This window comes from Ammospiza caudacuta, chromosome 7 (genome assembly GCF_027887145.1).
Source record: "Ammospiza caudacuta isolate bAmmCau1 chromosome 7, bAmmCau1.pri, whole genome shotgun sequence".
In the NCBI taxonomy this organism is placed as follows: Eukaryota; Metazoa; Chordata; class Aves; order Passeriformes; family Passerellidae; genus Ammospiza; species Ammospiza caudacuta.
In genome coordinates, this window is record NC_080599.1 from 5,269,532 (window position 1) to 5,282,491 (window position 12,960).

The 12,960-nt window shown below is 52.7% G+C and overlaps 1 protein-coding gene across 1 annotated transcript; it reads right to left on the reverse strand.

The window, feature by feature from the left end:
* Nucleotides 1–11,211: 11,211 nt before the first annotated feature.
* On the reverse strand, nucleotides 11,212–12,144 carry LOC131560300 (olfactory receptor 14J1-like). The gene has a single exon (XM_058808975.1). It carries the CDS (start codon nucleotides 12,142–12,144, stop codon nucleotides 11,212–11,214), a length of 933 nt encoding a protein of 310 aa, XP_058664958.1.
* Between the last annotated feature and the right edge of the window lie 816 nt (nucleotides 12,145–12,960).

The following is a 12,960-nucleotide window of genomic DNA, read 5'->3' on the forward strand; positions in this document are numbered from 1 at the left end:
AGGCTCTGTCAAGGAGATGCCTCTGTTTTCTTCTGTGGAGGGCTCTGTCAGCCCAGGCAGAGAAAACAATTCACAGGGAGAACTAAAACCTAGAGACATTGCTGTGCACCTCACTCTTGGTACAGTGTTCCTTTCTTGCATCTCTTGGACTCATCCAGCAGCGCTATCTCCTTGCTGTGAGTTCTGAGCGTTGTGCAGGGATGGAGTTCAGGCAGTTCTGAGAGCTCCTCCCCATTCTCTGGAAAGGTCACTGCCTCAATCCAATGAAACATGAGAGGAAACAAATGCCCAAAGAGCAGAAATCCCCAACCATGTCCCATCCAGTCATGGAGAAGCCAATGGGACAGAGCCATATGGCTGGAGTATGTGTGTTCCACCCTGTATTATTAATTCACTGATGCTAAGTATTCCAGCTGGAAACTTCCAGGGCTTCCAGGACTGTCCTAGACAATGTGATCACAAGTTATTCACCAGTGCCACTTGTTCAAGAAAAGCCTTTCTGAACAAGCACAACTCTGAGGCTCTAGCTGGTTTACTTTTGCCTTTCAGCTGCTTCCCTGTAAGTTCCAGAGGGAGAAGTTTCTCAGCAGGAAGAAGGAGGCCAGCACTGGGGGGAGTATTCTGCCCAGAATTGTCCCATTTCTAGACAGGAGTGAGACTCGCCCAAAGGTAGCCTTTTCCTCCTCTTTTCCTTTCTGTTTCACAAGAAGTTTGAAGAGGGTGTGTGCTTGTGACAGGCTTGCCTCCAGCAAAATACCCCAGTGTCCAGGTCCTGCTGTCACTGCAAAGTGCTGGAAGTGGTGGACCGGGAGTCCTGATCTGCACTAAGCCAACACAAATACCCTCTGCTGAAGCTGCTGGGGTGTGCTGGAGTGCAGCTGCCATTGCTAAAACAATGGGAGGAAGGCTGGGGACACAGGGGCCCAAAATTGCCCTTTGCCATTCTCCTGCTGAAGGAGCCACCTCTTGCTTTGGTGTGGTCACCATCAAATGCTCAGGATCACAGGATTCCCTCCCGAGTGGCAGCGGTCAAGGCCAAGGATCTGCAGGAATTACTTCAGATTGAACAAAACAAATTGCATTACTGCTTTGGGCTGGAACAATGTGTTGGACTCTGACGGGGTGTTGGATTTTGCAGGCTGCCAGATGTACAGGGGACTGGCCCTGGGCAGAGGGGAATGGATGTGCTTTGTCTGGATCAGTGCCTACTCAGAGGTGTGTTTAAAGCTGCCTTCCTGGCAGGACTAGCTCGGTATAAAGCACAGTCCAAACAGGTAGGTGACTGAGGTGGGCTGTTGAGCAGGAAATTGGCAGCAAGAGACACGGAACACAATCCAGGTTAAGGATTGTCCTGGAGAGGAGCCTTGGGAACACCTCAGGGAAGGGCACAGCTAAGGGACAGTGTGCTGCAGCCACTCCCTTCAGCAGAATGTGTCTGCTGTGAAGTCACAGAGGGGACCTGCTTGCATCTCTACAGTGACAGCAGTGTGGCTGGAGAAGGCGGACAAAGCAGGGCAGAGTTTTTTCCAAGCAGTGTCTCCAGAAGCATTTGCTGTTGTTGTGTCATTCCAGACGTGCCTCTACAACGGCATTAAATAAGATAGCAATAATGACAAGAAAGCACCCATTTAAAGCTCATGGAAAAAGGAGATACCAACTCTACTTTTACCCAAGTTGCTGAGAAAATAACTGAACCTTATCGTCATTCAGCATTTACCTCACTTGTCTTTTTATTTTCAGCTCATTTGTCTTTTTATTTTTGCCTTTTCCTCTGTTTGAAACCCACTAACTTTGAAAATGAAAAGGAACAAAATCATGAAAGCAAAAGAAAAGTGTTTCTTAGTAACGATTCAGCTGAGCTGGGGATGTCTCCCTCCCTGAGAGCCAAGCACACACACACACCCTCTGAGAAAATGGCAATCTTTGTATCCCCTTTGTACCCAGCTGGGGCGGTCCCTGTGCCCTTTGCCATTGGATGGGTACTCAGGAGCTTCCATTCTCTACTGAGCACCAACTTTTCTGTCCGCTCCCTTCTCGTCCTCCTTCCTTTTGGTCAGGTCTTCAACCCTGCCCCTCTCACTGTGACACTCAACAAACCAACCTGAACAAATCCAAACCACAAATAACGTACAGAACCAACAAATTCCATTCTTTTGCTTAATAACCTTTTGGCTTCAGCCAAATATCACCTCATCTCTCACACCTGCTCTGCTCCTGTGCTCTTCTTACTGATGTCTAAGTTCTAGAGCAAAAAAGATATTTGCAGTTGTATGGTCCTCGGTTTCCCTGTCTCAGAGTAAAAGACATCCCAAATCCTTTCCCATGGAGTCTCCTGTAAATTCATGGGTTTTACTTACTCCATGAGGGCTCAGTCAGTGCCCCAGAGCTCTGTGACCACATGGGCACAGGGCTGTGTTTTAGGAAAGTGCTGCCTGGCATTCTGGAGAAAGAAACTTGGAGAAATCCATGCCCAAAGAGCAGCTTGGCTTGAGCCTGCTCTGTGTGGCCCAGCAGCTGTGGATGAGCTCAGAGCAGAGGTGGGGGAGCCACTGTTTGCCCAGTGTGGGCTGGGCCGACGTGCTCCCCCAGAGTCTGTACTTCACTGGGGATCAGTGGAAGATTCTCCTGCATGAACCTTCCTCACAGCAGCTGAAGCTCTCCCTGCTTTCTCTCCCCTCCAGCTGCCGTCAGCTGCCCCGAAACAGAGCTGGTTTGGGGTTTCCCCACCAGAGCTGGTATTTCAGAACTTCGTCGCTCGGGAGGTCTCTGAAATGGTGCTGTCTCTCATGAATAAGGACAAGGTAACTGCTGGCACCCAGAGCTTTAACGCTGTGCTGGAAGAGGAGAATGCTCTCATTCCCTCAGTGTACAGCAAAGCAAGTTATGTGCTGCAGCACATGCAGAAGAAAATGTCTCAGCACCTTCTTCTGCAAGATGGTGGAAATCTTCCTGTGCTGGGAACTGTCCCCAGATTTTGGCCAGGCGTTGATGGTGTCTATCCCAAAGGAGTTTCCTTCTCTTGAAAGCTCTGGATTGACTGGAATGTTGAGGGCTGTACAGTTCTTACCTGCTCTCATGCTTTGCCTTGGGTCTATAGCACACCCTGTGTGTCCTTGGTTAATCTTGGCTCCTGGTAGGAATCTCTGCCTCTCTCAGCCAGTTTGGCTCCCTTTGTGCAGCTCACAGGCAAAGCTCAGGGGCTGAGCCTTCTGCACTTTATGCTGGAGTCACTTCTCGATAATGGCATTGGCCCTGCAGGAACCGTGTTCTGCAAGAGCCCTGCAATCAGAGTGATGGAGCAGAAGCAGTGAGAGGCCTTTAGGTGCCACTTGAGGCTCCTGCTCAGCTTCATCCAGCTCTGCTCAGCTTTTCCAAAAGCAACACAGTGCTCTGCTTGTTTTGCCGTTTCCCAAGAGAGCTGAGAGGGAAAAAGTTGAAAAATGTCAGCAGTTGTGTTCCAGTGTGTGGGATCTCAGCACCTCAGGATAGAGGTGCAGAGAGGCCGAGACCACCCTTGGGGGGCTCGGGAATCCTGGAATGTTGCCAGAAGTGTCTGGTGGCAGGATTTTGATCCTACACAGGAGATGAGACCTGTATGAGGATAGGAGGAATTCACTGGGTGTATGGTGAAGGGATAAGTTAATTAGAGTGTAAAACACAGGGTTTAGGATTTTGGTACAGGGGGGTCTAAAGAAGTAAGATGGAGGAATTGGGGCGTGTCCTGTCCTTCTTCTTCTTCTTCTTCTTGGCCTCCATCTTCTGTGGTGGTGGTGGCACTTTGGGATTGGTCATTACTAAAAGTGCACCGGTTAATAAGAGTAGAAGGTATTGGAGTAAAATGATAAATATTGTACACGTAACTTAGGGTATAAAGATAAGTGACCGCCCGGGGGCTTCGGGAGTGTGCCCATGGCTGACTTGCTGTGCAGACCTCTGTCGGGCTGAAAGAAAATCTTTTAGATAAACAATTAATAAACACCAAGACCGAGACAAGATCAGAAGTCTCTCCTCGTCCTTTGAAGCGTCGGCTCTCCAAGGCCATCCCTGGGCCTTTCCAGGCCACCTAAACAGCAACACAGAAAACCTTACAAGCGGCGTCCCTGAAATAGCTCAGGACGTAAATCAGCAAAGAAGAACGCCGGAAATTTACACCAGTGTAAAGAGGAAAACTTGAGACCATTTGAATTTCAGTCAGGGAAACATTTTCTCAAATGAGGCTTCTGCCAAGAGTGGGCTGGTGGGAGGAGACAGGAGAGAGTCCAAATCATCTGGTTTAGACTTTTGGAGAGCATTTTGGTGCTCAGGGGTTGATGATATCAGTGTGGTAGAAAATGCATGTGTGCTGTGCATGTGTACCCCAGAGGGCCGAACCTGGCCTGCTGGCTGCAGGCAGGAATGCCCAGCAGCCCAGCTTGCCTGCACAGGCAGCAGGAAGCCCTGGAGAGCCAAGATTGGCTTTGCATACTGGAACCACACTGTCAGTCAGTGCTGGTCCTGTTTCTCCAGGCAGAAAATGCCTCTGAAGCCCCATGGTCAATAGACACCACCTGTCTGTGTTTCTGTCACTGTTGGCAAGCTGGTTGCTCTCAGGGTTTTATGATTCTTCCTTGCTGCTTTACTGCCCATTTAAATTCTCTTTGCCATCTCCTTGTTTTAGGGATTGTCTTGCTGTGTTCCTTCCTTCTTTTGCTTTTCAGGTTTGCTTTTATTCCCAGTAAGGCCACAGTGTTTGGTCTCCTGTCTTGCTGCTCTGCCTGCCTGACTGTATCCCCACAACGTCCCTACCCAAACCTGATCTGCTAGAAGGGAATTTCTTCCTTCCCCCTGGACAATGTGCTGGTTTGCTCTTAGGTAGCACATTCCCCCTCTGGAACATGACCACTTCATGGCTGTGTGCAGGCAGAAGCCAGCAGGTTTTTTGACCTTGTTGAATATGCAGGTGACTTGGTTCAGGTGTTGTGTCTCCATCCTGCTGGTGCTGACCTGCTCGGCCCTTCCTTCCCAGCAGGCACTGCCCTACTGCCCCTGGCCAAAATGCTGGAGGCAGAGAGAAGGGATTCAAGTTCAGCCTTGTGAATGATGTGCCTGTGCCTGCTCAGCTGAAAGTACTTTTGAAAAGGGGCAAGGGAGGCATGTCAGCAGAGCACGGACAGGTCTCTTCTGGTCCTGTTTCCACAAGTGGCAAAATCATAATTTCCTGTCTCTGCTGCAGATGCCTTGGCTGGTGAAGGTGCGCATGGAGAGCTGCCTTTTTTCCAGCTGGCGTGCCCCAGGGATGTGTACCACATGGTGCCAGCAGGCGCCTCTGCCCCTGTGCGCATCCGCTTCAGCCCCGACGAGAACAAGGTGAGGCTGGAGGAGCCAAAGCACACAATGATCTCCACAGCCATTGTTTTCCCTGCACTCTGGCTCCAGCCCATTGCATGCTGTGAGCTGGGCTCCAGGTGTGGGCAGGCAGCCTGCAGCCAGTCACACCTTGGCACTGCTGGCAGGCACTGCAGCCAAGCCTGACAGGCTCTGCTTCCCCTCCCTGCACATTTCTGAGCATTGCCAAGGGAAGATGCACAGGAAACAGGATGAAAAGGACAGAGGGCTGTTGATGGATGTTGGGCCATCTCTAGGTCCAGTGGAAGGGGTTTCATTCTGATGGAAAACACCAGAGGAACAAAGAGGTCAGAGAGCTTTCCTCCTTCCTGGACTGGCAACAGCTTCCCTGCCTGCCCCTGGGCTGGAGCACAGCCGGTGCTTTTTCACCCCCTCTGTTGTGCAGCCTGTCAGCTGTGCTGTCCCAGAGCACAAGTGAGCATGGCACAGCTGCAGGGCCAGGGCAGAGGATGTGCTGTGCCTGTGAGCCCGGCCTGGCACAGGCACACTGGGCCCTGGGTGCCCTTGGTCAGCAGGAGGTTGCTGAGCTGCAGGGCACTTGGACACCTGCCTGAAGGAGCTGGTGTAGGGCAGGTACAAGCTGCAGGCAGAGCTGTGAGCCCAGAGCCCGTGGCAGTGACACTGCTGGGGCTCTGTCTTCATGCCTGTCCCTGTGCTTGCTCTGTCAGCTGGCACCCATTCCGTGCCAAAGGTGCTTTTGTGGGGAGGTTTGCACAGCAGTGCTGAGGCCCTGGCAAGTCTGATCTCAGTGCTGGGATCTGGAGGGTTCATGTTCTGATCTGGAGGCTTGTTCATATGGAAGCTTTGAGGACATGGCATGGAAGGGAGGAAACCTTGCAGGGAAACAAAGAGAGGCCCTTTCCAACAGCATCCTGCTACCTCTTAGCACTGTTCTTCGCCTGACTTGGTTGGAGAGGCAAAGTTAGAGGGGAGTTCTGAGCCAGCTGATGTTTCTGCACCAGGCCAGCGGGGCGGGATGTCTTTGGGTGCAGCTGTTTTCTCCTCTTCCTTTTGCTGCTTGGAGTCAGTTGAACACTTTGTCCTATTCTCAGACAGTGGGAATATAGAACCCTAAAGAGCAATGTCCTGTGTTCCCCAGCTCCATGTTGCTTAGAAGGGGCTTAGGAATTCTTTAACATCATTAAAATTTAGAGTAAAAATGATGGTGGCCTAGGGTATGGGTATGACCCAAGTGACACAAGAGCTGGATGGCACAGAGGTAGGTTTTGCAAAGTCCTCCAGTGCCTTTAAAATGTGACATATTAGTAGAACTTAGTGTTCATTTGAGGGTGCAATAGGTAAATGGATGCCCTTGAAGGGTTGTAGAAATGTTTTTTCTTCTGCCATGGGGATGGCCCTCAATGCCCTGTGCTGAGCCAGTTTCTTTTCCTGCAGGATTATTGCCATGAGCTGGTCTGCATCACTGCAAGGGAAAGGATCATTGTGCCAATTCGGGCCATTGGTGTGAAGCAAAGTGAAAATTTTCCAGGATAGAAATCCATTTTAATTTAGGTGAAATGTACATTTTTGAGTTGAGTCCATGGTTAGAAACCATAGTTATTTAGCCAGACTGCAAGGCCTAAGCTCAGTGAAGTTACTTCAGCGAAGGACAGAGATAAAGGGGGGGGGAGACAGAAGATGATAGAGAGAGACAGGGACTGCTGAAAGGGCAAGTCAACCTGACCTCGGAATTCTTTCTGATAAAAAAGAACTAGTGGTAAAAGTCACACGAAACCCATAAAAATGAATATGTATGAACCTGTAGTGAAACTGTATGCATATGTATTTGAGAGAGAGATAAAAAGAGACCTGAAGTTCTCAGAGGTATGCATGCCTTTTTTGAGGAGAGCAATCTCCGCATGTGTCCAGTGCAGTAATAAACATACTAAACTTTACAACTTTTACAAAGTTGTGGCGTTTCTTCTTTTCTCCGCAAAACACTTGCCTGTTTGCAATGCCTTGCACAGGCGCTGGCCCTGCCCCACAAGGCCTGGCCTGAGTCCTGCCCCTGCACGCTCAGCCAGGCTGAGATGGACACTGATGGTTTCTGGGCCAGGCTCTCTGAGCCCAGCCCAGCTCTCTGCAAGCTCTGCCAGCTGCCCGGAGCTCTGGGCAGCACCAAGGGCCTCTCCCCAGCCCAGCCCAGCCGGCTCTGGCCCCACAGCTCTGCTCAGGCCAGGCTGCTCTGGGCACTGCCCCACTGCCTCAGCCCCTGGCAAGGGCACAGCAGTAGCTGCAGCTGCCACAGGACTCAGCCCCAGCCATGGGGGAAGGTTCTTGGCCAAGGTCAAAGGAGGCTCCCTGGCTGCCCTGCTCCCCTTGGGCTGAGGTGCTGAGAGCTCTGCAGCCCTTGCTGCCATCCCATCTGCCCAGGGCAGCACAAGAGCCCCGGCCTTGGGGCCCTCAAGAGCTGCTCCTGCTCCAGGCCCAGGGCCCATGCCAAAGCTGGGGCAGCCACAAAGCTGTGCCCATTTCTGTTCATTGCGGCTCTGATGGGGATGGATCCTCAGCCACTTGGAGGTTGCTGATGAATTTTACTCCTCCAAAGGCCTCTTCTTTCTTTACCTCTTCAGTTCAGGAATTCTCTGAAAAAGGCTGATAAACATTTGTTCAAATCACCCAAACAAGACAAGCCCCTGGGAATATTCTAAGTTTTCAGTTCTTCTGTGATTAATTACACACATTTCAGAAATGTATTCAAAGTGAATTTACTGTATTGGAAAAAATGCAGAGAGAACTGTTTTGTCCTGTGTTCTTTTCCTGTTTATAGGTTGATATCAGCAATGCAATGTCCAGTTGTTATTAACCCCCAACACCTCCTAATGCAGCATTAATACATACGAAAATCAAGACCCTTCATGGCTGAAAATCAATCACAGTTTGTCCCTACCCCCTCCCCACCATTTCCCTCATCCAACCCCTGGCACTCCTGTGGATCAGGAATGGTGTGCCCAGCAGGAGCAGGGCAGTGATTCTTCCCCTGTGCTCAGTACTGGTTGGGCAGCACACTGTTAGGTCACAGGAACTGGCTGCCCAGGGCGGTGGGTGAGTCACTGTCCCATAAACACTGGAAGTGTTTAAGGAAAGAGTGGATGTGGCACTCATTGCCATGGTCTGGGTGACAAGGTGGTGTTGGGTCCCAGGTTGCACTTGATGCTCTCCAAGGTCTTTTCCAGCCTAGTTGATTCTCTGATGATTGCGACACTGCAGGGCCCTGGGGAAGCAAGGGGTCATTGTGACACTGTGAGGCCTGGTGGCACTAAGAGGACCATGGTGACACTGTGTACGCCATGGCAGCAAAGAGCCACGGGGCATTGTGACACTGCAGGGCTCCATGGAACCAAGGGACCAGTGCAGCTCCTCAGGGACTCCTGGAATGAAGGAAACATGTTTGACACCGTGGTGGCCCTTGGGACCAAGAGGCCATTGTGACACTGTGGAACCAATGAGAGCATTGCTGCACTGCCAGACCTCATGGAACCAAGGATCCACTGTGACACTGCGGGGCCCAAGGATCCAAGGGACTTTGTAACACCAAGGGGGCCCCTGGAACCAAAGGGACGTTGTGACACATAGAGGCCTCATGGAATCATGGAGACCATTGGAACACTCTGGGGCCTCATGGAACAGCGGTGATGCCAAGTACTCTGGTAGTGTTGATCTGCGGAAGGCTAGGAAGGCTCTGCACAGGGACCTGGACAGCATGGATCCAGGGCCCAAATCCAACAAGCTGAGGTTGAACAAGTCCAAGTCCTGGGTCCTGCACTTTGGCCATAACAACCCCTACAGAGCTACAGGGTGGGGACAGAGGGGCTGCACAGCAGCCAGGCAGAAAGGGACCTACAGGGACTTATGGACAGCAGGCTGGACAGGAGCCAGCAGTGTGCCCAGGTGGCTAAGGAGGCCAATGGCTCCTGGCCTGGATCAGGAATGGTGTGGCCAGCAGGAGCAGGGCAGGGACTCTTCCCCTGTGCTCAGCACTGCTTGGGCAGTACCTCGAGAGCTGTGTCCAGTTCGGGGCCCCCGATTTAGGAAAGGCATGGAGGGGCTGGAGCATGTCCAGAGAAGGGCAACAAGGCTGGGGAGGGGTCTAGAGGACAAGTCCCGAGAGGAGAGGCTGAGGGAGCTGGGGTTGTTTATCCTGCAGAGGAAGCGGCTCAGGGGAGAAAAGGTGGTGTCAGGGCACAGGTTGGACTTCACGATCTCCAAGGTCTTTTCCAACCTTGCTGATTCTGAGATTCTCTGAAAGCACCCTTGGAGCAGTTGCAGGATGAGCCCTGGACCTCCTCTTCAGCAGCTCCAACAGCCCAGGTCCCTCAGATTCTCCTGCCAGCCCCAAAGCCCATCCTGTCAGTCCTGCAGAGCCTCTGCAGCTCCTCCTCACTGCCCAGAACAGGGAGCCCCAGAGCCAGACACAGCAGCCCAGATGTGCCTCCCTGGCCTGGGGTGCCTCTGGCAAGGGAGCAGCACCAGCCACTGCAGGAGCCTGCAGACAATTCCTGCAGCACTTGTAGGATGATCCTGCTGCCCAAGGGATGTTCCCATGGTGCCAAGTCAGGAACTGCAATGGGGAGTGGGGCCAAGAAGAAAGGGCAAACAGGGATGGGCTGTTTGCAGGGGAAGAAGCAGGGCTGGTCAAGAGGAAGAAATTTGGACAAGGGAATAGTAAAGAAAGCAAAGGTGAAGCCAAGGAATTGCTCAGGGCAGTTTGGGGGTGGCTGCCAGGCAGCCCTGGCCCTGAGCAACAGCGTCTGCAGTGGGACAGGAAACTCCCAGCTGATGGGAACAAACTTTCTGGCTGACTGCAGAGGCCAGGACAAACCTGAGTGGTTTCCCCGGCATCCCCCAGCCCTTGCTGGCCCCAGGGGCTGATGGCATTTGTGCTCCCTCAGGTTCATTTCCCCACAGCAACAGCATGGGGGTGCTCCTCCTGCTGTGCACAATGCAAACAGGGGCTGCTGAGCCAGTGCTGCCGAGTCTGTGCCTGCAAGGATGGGTTACCTGTGTGAGCTGGGGGAGAGGCCAGGGCTGCAGAGGGGAGATGTTGTTGGCAGCTCCATGAGGCTGCTCTGGGACGCTGCCCTGGGCTGTCCAGCACACTGGGGATGGATCAGCCCCTGCTCTGCTGCTCCCCTTCCTGTCTGCCCCAGGGCCCTTGCAGAGCCCCAGCCATGCTGTTTGCCCCCAGCCTGCCCACGGCCAGCCTGGGGCTGCTCATGGGGCTTTTCTGTGCTGAGCATTGGCCTGGGTGTGTTCTTGAGAGAGCCTGAGCAAGGAGCCTGGAGCCCCCAGGCCCTGGCCTGAGGCGTCAGCGCTGCCCCAGCAATGCCCATGGCCTGTCCCTGCTGCAGCCCCGGCACTGCCACCCCCAGGGCTGTGCCTGGCCCCGAGAGCACTCAGGCCCTGCAGCAACACCAGGGCCACCAGGGCAGCGGGGCAGGGCCACGGCAGCATGGCAACTGGCAACACCAAGTATTGCTGCTGGTGGGCACAGCTGCTGTGCCAGCACTGATCTGCCCCCAGCTCTGAACACAGACATTGCTGCTGCAGCTCCCGAGAAGGCAACAAAAGGGCATCTCTGCAGAAAACTCTGCTGGGAGATCCTTTAGTTCCTTTAAAGCCACTGAGAGCGCAGCCTCTCAATGACACAGTCTGTGGGCACACGGAAGGTGGAGTGAAACAAAATGTTAAATGGCACAAACAATGACATTTCTTTGTGTATGATATGAATAAAGGAAAACAAATAGGAAAACCTCCAAAATGAAACCAAGAAGAGTATCAAAGTTGACTTGTATTACAAGTGATTTCCAGAAATTGACCAGCAGTTCAATGTTTCTGAAGCCATCCAGTCATCAGTCTCCACACTACAGCCTTGAGCTCCTGGTTCCTCAGGCTGTAGATGAGGGGGTTCAGGGCTGGAGGCACCACTGAGTACAGAACTGACAGGGCCAGATCCAGGGATGGAGAGGACATGGAAGGGGGCTTCAGGTAACCAAACATAACCGTGCTCAAGAACAGAGAGACCACAGCCAGGTGAGGGAGGCAGGTGGAAAAGGCTTTGTGCTGTCCCTGCTCAAAGGGGATCGTCAACACAACCCTGAAAATCTGCACATAGGAGAAAACAATGAACACAAAACAAAAAAATCCCACACAGATGGAAAATGCAAGCAGCCCCAGCTCCCTTAGGTAAGAATTTGAGCAGGAGAGCTTGAGGATCTGAGGAATTTCACAGAAGAACTGGCCTAGGGCATTGCCATGGCACAGGGGCAGGGAAAATGTATTGGCTGTGTGCATGAGAGCATTGAGAAAGGCACATGCCCAGGCAGCTGCTGCCATGTGGGCACAAGCTCTGCTGCCCAGGAGAGTCCCATAGTGCAGGGGTTTGCAGATGGACACATAGCGGTCGTAGCACATGATGGTCAGAAGAAAAAATTCTGATCCAAGAAAGAACAGAATGAAAAAGACTTGTGTTGCACATCCTGTGTAGGTGATGTTCCTGGTGTCCCAGAGGGAATTGTGCATGGCTTTGGGGACAGTGGTGCAGATGGAGCCCAGGTCACTGAGGGCCAGGTTGAGCAGGAAGAAGAACATGGGCGTGTGCAGGAGGTGGCTGCAGGTTACGGCACTGATGATGAGGCCGTTGCCCAGGAGGGCAGCCAGGGAGATGCCCAGCAAGAGGCAGAAGTGCAGGAGCTGCAGCTGCCGTGTGTCTGCCAATGCCAGCAGGAGGAAGTGCCTGATGGAGCTGCTGTTGGACATTTGCAGTGCCTTGGCATGGGGATCTGTAAAAAAAGTTATCATGAAATAGTTGGTTTTGAAGAGGACTTTAAATATCCCAGCACAGCTTGGGGTCACTTTCACCCCTCTGCCTGCCCACGGCTCTGCTGCCTGGAGCTGTCCCTGCCAGCAGCTGCTTCCCTTTGCCCAGGGCTGGGCCCTGCCAGTGTTGCCAGAGCCCAGCCCAGCCCTGGGGGCTCAGCTCTGCCCTGCAGACCCCTCCCAGCTCAGGCACAGTCCAGGGGCAGCTCTGACTCTGCATGCTCTGATGGCAAAGTCAGAGCAACACTGAGGAGGCTGGAAAAGCGACACTGATGCTGCCTCTAAGGGGCCCTGGAAGGATTTATGTCACTGCCTGGTTTATTAACATCTGAGAGAATTTTTTTTTTTTCTCAACCTGAACTGAGAGATGAAGTATGAACTATGTGCAATTTCCTTTCCAGGCAACCCAGAGCAGTAGATTCAAAACAGCAGGAAATTCCCTTTCATGCAGCCCCTGCCTGTCTGTGCTCCCTGTATAATCTACTTGTTCTGGCATTAAATGTCATGCTGGGAGCAGTCCTGACCAATGCAGCATCCTCCCCACACAACCAGAACACTTCCAAGCCTTACCAGCTGTCTCCTCCCACCCAGATCTTGTCCCCCAGTGCTGGGAGCAGCTGTCAGGGCTGGCTGAGAGCTGTCCCTGGCAGGCAGCAGAGTCCCTGCCCCAGCACAGCGCACAGGGCTGCAGGACCCTGCTCTGCAGGACATCCCTGGGCACCCCTGGCTGCTCTGCACAAGAGACAATCAGAGAAT

Bases quoted from the DNA above. Each gene is read 5' to 3' on its own strand.
- LOC131560300 (XM_058808975.1), bottom strand. From the start codon at position 12,144: ATGTCCAACAGCAGCTCCATCAGGCACTTCCTCCTGCTGGCATTGGCA.